Below are 16123 nucleotides of genomic sequence, written 5' to 3' on the forward strand. Positions count from 1 at the left end.
AGCGTAGTTTTCAGGTGAAAGTTAGAAATTTGGAAAACTTATAACTGCAAGTATGAGAGTGATAGCTTCCCAATACATAAAGATTTTTCTCAAGAATCTATTGATGGTATTAAGGAATGATTTTTTTTTTTGTTATTTTATAATGATATGTTGTCAACATTTGGAAGATCTTCAAAACTTAGTGCATCAATATTTTCCAAACGACAGGCATTTGATTTATATGCATGGTTAAATATCCTTTTCAAAGTTCAAGATAGACAACATAACTTATTTTTTTTAATGTTTACTTATTTTTGAGAGAGAGACAGAGACAGAGACAGGGACAGAGTGAAAGCAGGGGAGGGGCAGACTGAGAGGGAGACACACAGGACCTGAAGCAGGCTCCAGGTTTGAGCTGTCAGCACAGAGCCCATCATGGGTCTAGAACCCATGAACCGCGAGATCATGATCTGAGCCTAAGTCAGACACTTAACCAACTGAACCACCCAGGCGCCCCAAGATAGACAAAATAATTTGATGTAAGAGGTGTCAAAATGTTAATCACATGGTTTTAGATTCCACATTACATCTAAGTGTTTAAAATCTACTACTTGCTGAATTTTGGGTGCAGTATAAAAAGTAATATCCATGGGGCGCCTGGGTGGCGCAGTTGGTTAAGCGTCCGACTTCAACCAGGTCACGATCTCACGGTCCGTGAGTTCGAGCCCCGCGTCAGGCTCTGGGCTGATGGCTCAGAGCCTGGAGCCTGTTTCCGATTCTGTGTCTCCCTCTCTCTCTGCCCCTCCCCCGTTCATGCTCTGTCTCTCTCTGTCCCAAAAATAAATAAACGTTGAAAAAAAAAAAAAAAGTAATATCCACTGTTACCTAAAAAGCCTATTATAATACTCACTTCTCCAATAAATATGTGTGAGATTACAAAATTACAATTTGCAACCAATTTTATAGTGATATAGCCCTGAGAATTCAGCTATCTTCACTTAGGCCAAATATTAAGCAAATGTGCAGAAATCACTCAAATTTAAATTTATGTATAAGATGCAGTGATCTTACTGTTCGAATTATATTTATAAATACATATTTTAACATTTCTTTTTTTAATTTTTACTATATAAATATTTGTATGTGTATACATATACGTATATATTGGATTTATATCTTTCATACACAAAAACTCTTTGAATTTCTCCATAATTTTTAAGATTAGGGGATCCTGAGGCCAAATAGTTTGACATCTGCTGGTCAAAGTCATTACAGAAGATTTCAGCTAGAGGTTTTGCCACTAAGATAACATAAAAGCTACAATGGAAACATATAAAGCAGCAGAATGCTTTATGTACATGTCACCTGAATATCATACCTGCTGCTAGGAAGTAGAAATGCTTTGTCTTTTAAGTCTGCTTTTCTTCTCTTGAGCATAAAGAGGGAATGGTGATAGGATAAAACATGTAATTAAAGTGAAAATTGCCCTAAGAAAATAATAAAGACTTTTAATTCTGATTTTTCCCCTATTTTAAGCGTTGTTAACTTGGGGCAGGGTGTTGCTTCAACCAGTTCATTGGTATACTGTGAATAATGTAATTAAAATAATAAACTTAGATAAAATGTGTTCTTACATCACTGTGGTTTATTTTTCCAAAGGTCAGTGCAAAGATGGCAAGGACCTGGGGCATTTCTCTTGACATACTAAGCTATGGATTGTCATCTCAGGAAGTAGTGTGCAACTTAATTTGACACATTTTAATTTTTGTAGTGCTATGGATGGTGTTTCAATTGTCACAATTCTGTAGTCCGAAATCAACTCTAAGCAGTTGACCAACTTAAGGATTTACATTACCGATTCATTAGTTAAATATTACAGAATTCATTGATTCTTTGATACTAATTATTTAAATTACATACCACGATTACCAAAGATTAGTTTAAAATTACATAGTTGAAACCCCCAAGACAACACTTGAAAACAAATTTACAAAAACTGGTCGAACTGATTGTTGTATATGATAACAAAATAATCGGGAAAAAATGCAAATGGTTATGAAATAGATTTTAAGATAAATACTATGCAAAACAATATAGCGAAAAGAATTAGTTATTACATTTTAAAACAGAATTTTTTAAGTCAATTTTAAAGTAATTAAATCTTAATTTATAGATTACATAGGCTTTTAAGGATAAGCTTTTAAGCTGCTGTGTATATAGCGCCACTAAAAGGAAACTCTGAATCAGGTTATCAGCCAGGGAGTGGGAAATGAAGGTAGAGCAGCACAAGTCTGGAATTTGAGCTCAAACAGACACAAACATGGCTGAAGGTAAGTGGAAGGAGTCTTGAGCTTTCAAATCCATATCTCCCAAACAAGAGAGATGGTTTTCTCAACTCACCGTATAGTGTGACTTTTCAAGAACGAAATAAGGGTCATTAAAATTAAAATGATCTAGGGGCGCATGGGTAGCTCAGGCTGCTGAGCTTCCGACTTTGACTCAGGTCATGATCTCGCAGCTAGTAGTTTTGAGCCTCGCATCTAGCTCTCTGCTGTCAGCACGGAACCCACTTCCGATCCTGACTCTCCCCTCTCTCTGCCCATACCCTGCTTGCACACAATCTCTCCCCAAAACAAATACAAATTTAAGTAAAAAATTAAAAAAAAAAAAAACAAGAAAAAAATGATCTGGATGAAATACACTTCCAACCCAGCCTTTGCTTTTTTTTGTCAGGGCATAGTACCTAAAATCCTATAATTATTCTTGCCCAAGCTGATAGTAGTCTAAAAAACGCTTAAGTATAAATGCCTTTTCTAAGCATATTTAATCTATGCTGTCAAGGAGTAAATACTGTAACGTCATATGTGAGTATTTTATCTACTCAAAGTTTGTCTCTCTTCATTATTAAAGAAACAACAAAATAAATCTTTTTTGTTTGCCAAGATTGTATATTTTAATTCAAGATAAAGATTGTAATCCCTGATTGCTTTAATTGAATGCATAAAGACTACTTATAAAAATGTCCTGTAATGACTGAAAATTATTTTCATTTCTATAATTCTGCTGTTCATAAATTAGGAAGTTGCAATTTATCTTCACAGATTTCCATTTAGTTCATGTGCCAAGTAAAATGTGACTTTTTCCCCAATGTTTAATAGCTATATTTACTTTATATTGTTGCTTTTAATGTTATGTATTTATTAGTTTCTTTATTAGTTTATGTAATGCACCATTAAGACTTGGCAACAACTTATGCTTTTTCACTGCCCCATCCCTGGGGCCAATATTCTCCCAAATTGCCTTTCTCAACATTGTGCAATAATGGTGCATTGGAAGATTATCAACATACTCTAATAATACATAGGCTTTGACAAAATTAACTATCAAAACAAACAAAAAAAGCAAACATTAATAGAACTAGACTTTGAAGGTACTTCTCTATCTCAAATAAGCTTTACAGGAAAGTAGAAGATATTTATTACCACAGGCAAATCACATCTTTATACTTCATTTTCATTGCTTTTAGGACATAATCAAAATGGATGGATGTTTTTATTAGATTTTATATTGACTAAAAAGTTCCCTCTTATAATAAGTGAAGGAAACCAACTTGAATTAGTTGATGTTATAAGAGAAAAATTATTGAAAGAATAATCTGATATCTCATATACTTGAAAACATGAAAAAATAAAGAGAAAAAAACCTGTTATATGTAATCCTCTAATGCATGAAAAAAAGAAGTTGATCCAATGTGGAGAGACACTATTTTGCAGAAGATAAGTAAGAGTTGTAAATTGATTTTCTAAGAGCACCAAATAAGTCTGCACCAAAAAAAAAAAAAAAAAAAAAAAAAAAAGATTTCGGTAAAAAGGGGTTATACTGAAGAAATGAGGGTCAATAAAGAGGAAGGGTTAAAAGAAGAAAATGGATAAGAGAAAGGGAAGTAATAAAATAGGCTGAAAAGGGCTTAAAAGAAACTAAAGGGAAAAACACATAGGATTTAAAGGATTTTTACACATTATTCCTGTATGTCAGATATAAATGCCATTCTAATTTTCACCTGGAAATTATAATTTCTATTTTTCTTGCATCTAAATACTTGGTGACACATATGGGGCAGAAAGAGTCATGTTTCAGTTAGAAAAAAAAAAGTTGGATAACAAAACCTTGGAAAGAGAAATGCACTGGATCTAGGGGTCAAGTGAAAATTGGATTTGAGTGGTACTTGAATGCTCTGCCCCAGATTGGGCACATGCCAGCAACACTGTCATCCACCATGGACAGAATCCCTGCACAAGAGATGGTTAGCTACTCCCTCACCCTCACATCTCAAAGTCTTACTGATAGGTAGAGACCAGCCCTGTCAACTATCATCTGATTATCTGTGTCCCCTCAAAATTCTCATGTAGGAATCTTAACCCCCACAGAAGATGATATTAGGAGGTGGGGCCTTTGGGAGGTGCTTAGGTCATGGGGATGGAGCCTATGTGAGTGGGATTAGTATTCTTATAAACAAAACCCCAAAGAGATCCCTTGCACCTTCTACCATGTGAACACATAGAGGAGAGTCAGCATTTTACAGCCCTGAAGAGGGATAGGTTGGCACCTTCACTGGGACTTCTAACCTCAGAACTGTGAACTGTTTATATGTCACTCTAGTTTGGGAATTTTGTTATAGCAGTCCTAACTAACTAATACATTGTCTCAGGTCCATTTGATAGAGTGGAGGAAGGCATTCACCTGTTTATTGGCAAAACAAAACAAACAGAACATGGTATGCTTATTGTAACAGGAGATCCAATGTATATAGAGTAGGAAATATTTCACATAAAATGACAACTCACTGCCCTATGATTCTAGAAGTTGAACTAAAGTATTAGAAAACATATCACAGAGTATATATCAAATATTTATTGAGTACTTGCTGTCTGTGAATTGGAGAGCTGTCTCTAGGAACTCCAGCTGATAGCCAAACAATCAGATTTCCTGTAAACTCTTCCTGAATCTCATATTACCAGAGAGTTCCAGTGGGCAGGGCAATTCTTCCCAAACAAATTAACAGCTATTTCATTTCAACATTTCAGACTTATTTTATCCTCTCTTATCCAAAGATACTGTTAAATCTTTCAAATTCATTTTCCCCAAATGTTCATTTTTGTTGTTGTTATTGTTCTCTTTGGTTCATGATCAAAGTATCATTCTGAATTGTACTAGAATTGGAGATCCGGAGTAGAGGAAGGAGAAAATAGGAAAGTTGGCCAACTTTATGAAATAATCTAATTCTGTATTTAGATACCAATTTGAAATAGCATTTGAATTGAAATCATTTTGATCTATAGGGTTTTAGACTACTCCTATAGGTGTTATATTAGTCAAATTATATATACATATGTATATACATAATGTATATAGTTAATAATCTTATATATTATGTGTATATATATTATGTCTCTATTATATATTTTTATATAGATGTATGTATATATAAGCCACTGAGTGACATAAACAAATACATGCTCTTATATTCATATATCCATATATATTCTATATTATGCATTATAATATGTAATGTAGATGTATATGTAGAGAAATTATTAGTAAAATATTCAATATTACTCCATGAATACTCGGGATTCAAGATTTAATCTAGTTGTATAAGTTCTCCATATGATGAAAATTATTATAATACCCTGTATTTAGCAAAACATGTATTTATAATATAAAATATTTCAATGATATATGAATTAAAATGCTTTTAAAACACTCAATAACACTTTTAAAGACAGAGTATATGTTACATTAGAGCAGAGGTTGGCAAATTTTTATTCTGTGAGGAACCGGGTAACAAATATTGTAGCATTTCAGGACTATATAACTATGTGGGAACTCTCTAGCTCTGCCATCATAGTACGAAAGTAACCATAGACAATATGTAACCACATGAGTGTGCTTCTTTATATATGGACATTAAAATGTTAATTCCATACAATTTTCATCCATCAAAAAATGCTATTGTACCTTTTTTTAAGTTTATTTATTTATTTTGAGAGAGAGAGAGACCACAGACAGTATAGAAAGGGTAGAGAGAGAGGGAGAGAGAGAATCCCAACCAAGCCCTGTGCCATCAGTGCAAAGCCAGATACGGGGCTCCAACTCACTAACCAACCACAAGATCCTGATCTGAGCCGAAATCAAGAGTTGAACGCTTAACCGACTGAGCCACCCAGATGCCCCTGCTATTATACTTTTATTTTTTTTTTCAATAATTTGAAATGTATGACACAGTCTTTCCTTAGGAGCTGACATAAAAGAGGTGGAGGGCCAGTTATGGCCATGAGCTAATTTGCTAAACACTGTTGTTGAGCATATACAGGAAGTGCATGACATAATTCTTAGATAAGAGTGACGTACACTTGAACTTATTCTTCTCTGTGACATTAGAGAAGGGATTTTATCATATCCCACCTTCCATTACTAATGAAGAAGAGATAATTTCATAAAAATGTCTTAATCTTGTTTAGTGGTTTGCTGCTGCCTGCATGTACTAGCTCAGAAGAGTCAATTGTGCATATAACAAAAATAGGCAAATGCTATTAGTTTTTTTTTTTATCCCCCCCCCACCTTGCCAGCTGGTGGTTAAACTTTTACCAACACACCTTAAATGTATTTCTATGTGCCCAAGACTGCTCTGTAAATAAGCTTTGACAGCACAAAATAGTGTAGTTGAGTTATTTTGTAAGAATTATTATATGTGAATACTTTTTAATAATTGCTAGAATTGTTGTCCTTCTATGAAGTGCATATATCATTGTAATCTCAACAATTTTAGAACAGCAGCAAAAGGGGACTACCTCAAGAAAGCCAGATTACCACTTCTCAATTTATTCAAGTAAGAAAGAGGATTTTAATGTCACATGACTTCATGAGATCAACAGTGGTGTCAGTGTAAACTTGATGAGATTAATCTGAGTATCTTTTATCTCAAGGAAAAATTATACTATGTATTACAAAGAAAAATTTCAACCTACATGTCATTACACAGAAAGGGTCAATAAGTCATCATACTAGTTGAGGTTCATTTTGTAGGTCTCATTTTATTTGTTCTTGTTTATTTTTCCACATTTTAGTGTAACAGACCAATTTTAAGGGTCTGTTTAAGGCAGGACAGAAAAAAAAAAAATCTCAGATGAAAGTGAGTTGCAAGTATTGCTTACCTACTTCTTTCAAAAATGTTTCAAAACATACCCCACAAATATTTAACCTCTTTTTTTTTCCACTGTATCCTAACAGATGATAGTCCATTGTTGGTTGTTGTCTCCTAATGTCATTTTATATTACTGTATTAAAATTGAAAAAAAAAAGCAAAACAAATAAATCCCGCGTTCTTAGTAAAAGAAAAATAATAATGGGAAAAAATCCAAACTCAGTAAAATCTTTTATCTAGCAAGAAGTCTACATTTCATGTGTGTGTATGTGTGTGTGTGTGTGTGTGTGTGTGTGTGTGTGTGATGAGTAATAGTCAATATAGGAATTATGCTAAATTTAAAATATAAAGTCAAGAAAGCCTCTGGTGATATTTGATGTATTTAGCTTAAAAGTTTTAGAAAATAAGAATTTATTTCCTTGGTTTATTTAATTTAGTTCCATTTATTTTCCATTAAATGTAGTTCCAAACACCTTTATTTTATTTTGCTTATTTATTCTGTACACATCCAATTTGAATTGTTTCATATTTTCATGTTTTTCTTATAAATCTTGCACTTCTATGGCATATATGTATGTTTAAATTTTATTTATTTTTGCTAGAAATTAATGAGGCTCTCAAGGTATATTTTACCCCACCATCTGCTCATTTCCAGGTTCCATTTCTCCACTTACCCTGTAAATATATCTGTCTACCCATTTTCCACGGTATTATATTCCATTTCCACAATTTGACATGCACTGATAATTGCCATCCCAGTTATTCAGATCTCCTCCGAGCTTAGATGTATATATCCTGTTCTAGTTGTACTTGCTTAACATCTTAATAACCAAACTCATCAATTGCTTCCTAACCTGCCTCATCTTCTTGCATTTCTGATTTTGTTGGAGTGTAGAACCATCTATTTGAGTAGTTTGCAAATTGCACTTAACCCACCCACATAAAGCCTAAAGTTCATTATAATTAAATAACAGTTGTTTTCCCTAGCCATGATTCTCTATTAGGAAATGTTCCCTGGACATATGCAGACAGATATATAAAAAAATATTCTACGCATAGAGAGAATAAGAAGCTTACAGGATGCATAAAATAACAAAACTCATAGCAGTGCTTAGAGAGAAATTTATAACTGTGAAAGCCTATACTAAAAAGATGAAAGTATTCAAATCACTAAACTAACTCTTCTCTCTACAAAACTAGAAAAAGAAAATCATGATAAACACAAAGCAAACAGAGGAAGGAAATAATAATGATTACAGTGGACAAGTCAAATAAGGAAAGGAAAATATAAAGAAGATTAAGAAAATTAAAATTTCTTTCAAAAGATCAACAAAATTGACAACCTTTTAGCTGGACTGATGAAAGAGAGAGAAAATGTCAATGAAAACAATTAAAAAAATACATCTCAGAGAATGGAATGGTATATTTGTATATCATATAGCTGAAAAGAGACTGACATTCAAATATGTAACTTATGCTTAAACTCAATAATAAAAATTAAAGAATTTATTTATTTATTTAAAAATTTTTTTAAACGTTTATTTATTTTTGAGACAGAGAGAGACAGAGCATGAGCAGGGGAGGGTCAGAGAGAGAGGGAGACACAGAATCTGAAACGGGCTTCAGGCTCTGAGCTGTCAGCACAGAGCCCGACGCGGGGCTTGAACTCACGGACCGTGAGATCATGACCTGAGCTGAAGTTGGCCGCTTAACTGACTGAGCCACCCAGTCGCCCCTAAAAATTAAAGAATTTAAAATAGGGAAGAATTTAAATAGAAAATTCATCAAAGAAGATACACAGTGGACAACAAACACGTGAAAAGATAACCAGTATCATTAGTCATTGGGGAAATGTAAATTAAAAAAAACAAAAATTTGGTGCACCTGGGTGGCTCAGTTGGTTGAGTGTCCAACTTTGGCTCAGGTCATGATCTCACAGTTCATAGATTTGAGGCCTGTGTCAAGGTCTGTGCTGACAGTTCAAAACCTGGAGCCTGCTTCAGATTCTTTGTCTCCCTTGTTCCCTGCCCCTCCCCCACTCACATTCATGCTCTCTCTCTTTCTCAAAAATAAATAAACATTTAAAAAACCCACAAAAATGTACTACTTCACATCCACTAGGTTGACTATAGTCAAAAGGACAGACAATAACAAGTGGTGGTAAAGTTGTGGAATGATTAGAACGGTCACTCATGGCGGATGGAAATATAAAATGGTGCAACCAGTTTAGAAAACACTTTGGCATCCCCTCAAAATGATAAATATAAAGATATCTTATGACTTGTCAACTTCACTCTTAGGTATACTGAAGAAAATTAAAAATATGTACACATTTCAAAAAATGTACACGAATACTCATAGCAGCATTATTCATAGTAGCCAAAAAGTGGAAACAACCCAAATGTCTACCAAGTAATTAATGGAAAACCAAAATGTGATATACCCATACTACTGACATGTGGTACAATATGGGTGAACCTGAAAGCACTCTAAGTAAAAGAAGCCAATCACAAAAGACCACATATTGTATGATTCCATGTATATGAAATGTCAAAAATAGGCAAATTATTGGCACAAACAGCAGGTTACAAATTTCTAGTGGCAAATATCCTAGGGCTTGGTATGGAAATATGGGGAGGGACTGCTAATTGGTACTGGGTTGCTTTTTGGGACAATGAAAATATTCTCAAGTGGTAATATTTGCAGATGTTTTGAATAGCCTAAAAGCCACTGAGTTCAAAAAATGTCAATGATTTATTTTGAAATTGAACTTTAAAAATTTTTTAAAGTTTACTTATTTATCCTGAGAGAGATAGAGACAGCTGGAATAGGGTGGGGGGGGGGCAGAGAGAGAGAGGGAGACAGAGAATCCCAAAAGGCTCTGCACTGCTGAGACAGAGCCTGACACAGGGCTCAGACTCATGAAACCATGAGATCATGTCCTGAGCCAGAAACAAGAGTCAGATGCTTAACTGACTGAGCCACCCAGGCACCTCTGAAATTGAACTTTTAAAAATGTATTGCCTTCCCCCCCTTTTTTTTCAGTGAAAAAAATTATATCTATTTCTCCTCATGAAGATTTAAGCTTCAAGTCAAAATTCAAGCATTATATATAAGAGACATACAAGAGATTACATAACAGAGATACTTATACAGATGTATTTTTGTTCGATGATATTTTCCTATATTTTTCTTTAGCTTTCTATTTTGCTGTATTTGCTTAAATTTCATTTTAGAGAGAGTGTGCGTGAGCAGGAGAAAGACGCAGAGGAAGAAAGAGAGTTTCTCAGGTAGGCTTCATGCTTAGCACAGAGCCCAACGCACGGCGGCTCTGTCCCAGTACCCTGGGATCACGACCTCAGCCAAAATCAAGAGTCAGAGGCTCAACTGACTGAGCCACCCAGGCAACCCAATTTTGCTGTATTTTTAAAATCTAATTTCACATAAATAAATATAGCTTCTCACTGCACTGATCGATTGACCACCCTGAAATAGCAAATCCAAAAACTATGCTTCTCTAAATTAGCTCAGACACAAATATTTTAAGAGTCTGTCATTTTTCATATATATTGTTACAACTTTTACAGCAATTTTCAGAGGTTGATGTAGACTGAAGTTTATTCATGCTTATTCATTTATTATGAGCAATGTTCAAAGAAAATAAACTTTAAATTCTTTTATTTGAATATTACATATAGAGAAATTTTACTTTGTGGTACTGCTTACATCCTATGCTTATAATATACCTGTAGGGTTTTGTGTTTTTCTGTTCACTGTAGTATGGATATTAGTTGACTACCATACAAAACAGTCAGAAGATTTCTTGGTTATGATAATAAAAGAAAAGGAAAAACAAGGAAGTATCAGTATATGGGTTCCCCATTGGAATACTACTTTGGAAAACACTATTTATTATTTTAGGACTTATTGAGAAAATATTGTTTTCAAATTATCTCTAATAATACAAATTATAACACAATTATGTATATCACCACATTCACATTTAGAAAATAAATACAGTTTACTGGCCAAACAATGTCCTTAGTTGTCTATATTGCCACATATGTCTTACCTTTGTCTTGGCAAGCTGATGAGGGGTTGTTTATGGCACCTCTTGCTAAGGCTAAAGAGCTTGTGTACAATTTTCTGCGCCTTTAGGAACAGTTGCTTCATGCTGTTCTCCAGTTGTTCATAGCGGCGCTGAAAATTAGAATCCATTGTCCACAAATGCATTATGGTAGATGTGTTGAGGAAATAATTCATGGGTAGCCTTTTCATAAAGAACTTGAATTCATCTGGAAAAATATTGAAATTCAATACTTTAATAAAATAGTTATTTTCCCTTTTCTCCAAACACATTTAATATGTTAATATTAAAAACAAATACAATCTATGATTCTGTGTGTAGCAAATTAATAGCAAGTTAGGATTTTTTTTTTTTGGTGCTTTCGAATTGTTTTATTTTTTTGTTCCCCTTAAAATAGAACTTTCATGGAAGAAGATAATTAAAATAACTTGTGCCAAATAGGCAAATAGTTTGGCCTGAAAGTTAAAGCTGAACTTAATTTTTCCATGTTCTCCTTAGATGGTATTTGAATGAACTTTCTCCCACAAATGGTAGTCATTAATTTAACTTTCATTTTTGGCATTAATATTAATAATCCTTTACAAGTGCTCCATTTTAAAGAAATATTTTCATTAACTCAGTAGAGAAAATATATATAATCATTATTAAATGATTATATTAATGTTCAAAGAAAGAGAAAGCTTTTAAAATAGAAAATTTTTAAATTCAACTATGCAATCTGGTTATTCCCTTTAACTATATTTTAATGTGTCAAGGCAAAATAGTTTGAAACAAAGTGTATACAGAAGAGAAGAACATTAAAAAAATGAACATTAAAAATTGGTGCCATTAATTATCTATCTGAAATTGTTTTTTTTTTTCAAATGTCTGATTAACCAACGGTAGAAACCAAAGTTGATGCCACACTAAAATAAGCAAGCATCTAAAAGTTTATTAATTATCTAAACATAAAAGATAGTTGAGACAATAGCCAAAAGATAGAAACAACTCAACTATCCATCCATAGATAACTATATATACTAATTGTGGTAGCATATATATATATATATATATATATATATATATATATATATAATATATGTATATATATATAATATACGAACAGTATTGACCCATAAAAATAAGTGAAGTTCTGATACATGTTAAAACATGAATAAACCTTGAAAATACATAAGTGGAATAAGCCAGGCCAAAAAAAAGGCAAAATATTGTATGATTGCACTTATATGAAATATCTAGATTAGTCAAGTTCATTGAGATAGAAAATAGATTAGAATTTACCAGGGGTGAGGGAAGAGCATATGGAACACAATGATTGTATATTAGATACAGAAATTCTGTTTGCAGTGATGTAATCTTTTTGAAAAGAAGACAGTGGTGATGGTTGCACAATATTGCCAATGTAATTAATGTCACTGAAGTGTATAGATAAAATGGCAAATTTTATGTTTATATATATTTTACCTCAATAAAAATATATTTTCACAAAAGAAAAGAGTATAGCCTTTCTCCCATGTCTCTTTTACTTCCAAAGTAAATATGAACAAGGACTCAAAAAACAAAAACATCCTTTTTATGGCTTTTACTATTTCTTGAAAGCATTGGTTTTGTTAAGAATTCCATGTTGCTTTCATTTCACTATAGTGTATGGCTGAGTTTTGTCCACACAAACACACCACAAAATTTGTAAAGTGTTTTCAGTGGCTTAAGAAGTATTATTTGGCAGGTGAGACAAGTGACATTATAGTCACTCTTATACCCACCAAAAAGTTATATGGTACACATTAAACCCTTCCTCTGTACCTTCATTCCCTCCTTTGAAAATCAGAACATTATGGATGATCATAATCTCATTTAACTTAAAATTCTATGATGTTATACACAATTCTTTAAAGTTCCATTTAGTTTTAAATATCCGATTCAAAAAACAGTTGTTTTCAAATGGTCAGTTGCAGTCATTTTTATTTAACTGAATTCGGACAAAGTGTGTCAATAGCAGTTTCGTGATGCAAGCAGTGTTTCTAACACACTGTTTTAAAACCTCCAAATTATCATTTTTAAACTATGCCACTCAGGCAAAAGAGAATTACACCAACACATATACATATTTAGGGCAATTACTTTATATTCATTTTATGTATTAGGGCTATTTCAATATTCAGATCCAAACTATTTCATCAATGCTGCCAAGTACTTTTTGTCAATTAACAAAAAATTACATTCATGAATATTGGAATTGTTATTTCTTCTAGAGCAAAGGAATACGGAGTCCTGGCATCTTTTGGTTATTGAAGGTATAGACTTTTACTAGAAGAAGGAAAAATGATTTTTATATCAAAAAATTATGATGAAAAATTTTTAAAGTTTATTTATTTATTTTGAGGGGGCAGGCAGAGAGAGACAGGGAGAGAGAGAGAGAATCCCAAGTAGGCTCTGCACTGTCAATACGGAGTCCCACATGGGGCTCAAGCCCATGAACCATGAGATAAAGATCTGAGCCGAAATCAAGAGTCAGATGCTTAAAAGACTGAGCCATCCAGGCACCCCTATGAAGAAGAATTTTGAAGGTATACCCATTTGATATGCTTAAAATAATTTTTAAAAGTAATCAGGGTATAAATAAGAGATGCATTTTAAAATTCCAATTTCACAGTACCCTACATTTTGTTTGGTCCCATGTGTCTCTTTGAGAAATTCCTTCTTTTGAATAAAGGAGTTGATGCATGGAAATTGGAAAGCATTTCTTGGAATATTCACAGAGCAGATGCCACTACTTTGAAAACTAATCATTCATTTCATTGTCATCTTTTACTTGAAAACATTTGATAAGACTTTATTGTTTCATGGCTATGCATATTTTAATTATTTTCATTGTTTGTTGTAATACACTTCTGAAAGTTTCTAAATTAGTAAATTTTATTCCAGTTAAATAGTATTTTAAAATAGAATGCATTTTGGATTATCAAAATGTATGTAACAGTGTCTGTCAGCTGAAAACTGTCACTATGTAATTTCTAAGAAACACAGTTTTAACATGGCACTTGAATAATGACTTCATTATGAAGTCATTAAGAGTCACTATTGACAGTCACTCAAAATACTTATTGGGCACCTGTTGTGCACAGAACATACAGATGTTTCAATTTATGAAAGTGAGTGTGGATAAACTTTCATCTTAATTTTTATTTTTTTAAAAATTTTTTTTCAACGTTTATTTATTTTTGGGACAGAGAGAGACAGAGCATGAACGGGGGAGGGGCAGAGAGAGAGAGGGAGACACAGAATCGGAAACAGGCTCCAGGCTCTGAGCCATCAGCCCAGAGCTCGATGCGGGGCTTGAACCCACGGACCGCGAGATCGTGACCTGGCTGAAGTTGGACGCTTAACCGACTGCGCCACCCAGGCGCCCTCATCTTAATTTTTAAATGGCAAATGACACAAGGTTATTTTTGATACTAAAATAATGTCTTCAGTTTCTGAAATTCATTCTACTAGAGGTCAAGAGAATCTCCAGAAATATGCTTCTGGATATCTTTTCTTTTGTGCTTGGCAATTAGTAAAATTCATTTTTATAGAATGTGAACACGAAATTTCAGTGATACATTAGAATTATTACATGTCTAGTGATTTACATAACTACAAAGAGACAATACAATGATTAAGGGATGTCACACAATATTTTTATATGCCAGAAGTCATGTCGAAGATAAAGTACTTTCAAATGGCAAGTAAACGATGACTAACCATACATTTTGTGGTGCAAAAACTTAGAAAACAAATTAAGGTTATATAAAAATGACCCAGAAAAACTAAATTTAGTATCTAGATTATTAGGGAGATATAAATCTGGAAATACCTGTTAAGTATGTACCAACTAAGTAATTTTGTTCAACATGGTTTTGAGGACTATAGAGAAACAAAATAATACAACAATAATTATAATAGTAATAAACAACCTCTTGCTGGCAGGAAATTGCAGTCAATCACTGTTCTTAAGAAAACTAGGTCACATGAAGCAAAGAATAATACGAAGAGAAATGTATGGCGTTAATGAATATGTGGAGGCAAAGGGAATTAGGCTAAGTGACACTTTCCAAATAAGTTATAGAAGATTAGCTGGGCACCATGTTAACTCTCTATACTGCTAGTACTTCTCCATTAAATAATATTTTTTAAAGTATAAATGTATTTTTTAAAAAACAGTTGAACAAGATTCATTCTCCACCCCCTCCTCTGATAGTAACTCTAGTTAACACTTGATATTTAATCAGCTAGTTTTGAAACTAATCTGATCTCTCCCCATCCCCATCTCTCTGTCTCTCTCATTAGTTCTTACTTTGACAGGAGCTCCTTTAAGTGCTTTAAATATTAATACAATTCCTCTAATAATCCTTCATGTGAATTTTATTGGCACAGTTATGGATGTAGAATACAGATGATTTTCATCTCATAACCCTGTTAGCAAAAGTTTTTATTAACACTACAGCATTTACATATTGATCTTATGGATTTTTATATTTATACGCTATTCTCATGCTTCACAGTCATAAATATGGATATCCTGATTTGCCTTTCTGCCTATACTGATGAGCATGAAAAGCATTGACCAATATAATTATATACTTTCAAATATTCAAAATCTATGTTCAGAACTTATTGAGGATATATTTTCAAATGTGTTCTAAAGCATTCTAAATTTTCTAGAGCTTTGAGAAAATACAATTCATTTCCTCAAAAATGTAGAAAAGTAATCAGGTATTTTTCATGATTATTTAGAAGTTACTTCTTCAGTTATAAATCCATCAAAATAATCCAAAACAGAAACTCTTTCCTTTAGAAAGTAGGACTATGGT

The 16123-nt window shown here is 33.1% G+C and overlaps 1 protein-coding gene across 3 annotated transcripts in view; it reads right to left on the minus strand.

Annotated features, from left to right (window-relative positions):
- Window positions 1–16123, minus strand: part of BRINP3 (BMP/retinoic acid inducible neural specific 3) — a 416023-nt gene that overhangs the window by 62183 nt on the left and 337717 nt on the right. For all 3 annotated transcript variants that reach the window (XM_025927773.2, XM_086694879.1, XM_086694878.1), the window contains exon 7: window positions 11256–11478. In XM_025927773.2, the coding sequence (XP_025783558.1) occupies window positions 11256–11478 (223 nt within the window). The remainder of the gene's footprint in view (window positions 1–11255; window positions 11479–16123) is intronic.

Source organism: Puma concolor, chromosome E4 (genome assembly GCF_028749965.1).
Source record: "Puma concolor isolate L17-30 chromosome E4, mPumCon1.1.hap2, whole genome shotgun sequence".
Taxonomy (NCBI): Eukaryota; Metazoa; Chordata; class Mammalia; order Carnivora; family Felidae; genus Puma; species Puma concolor.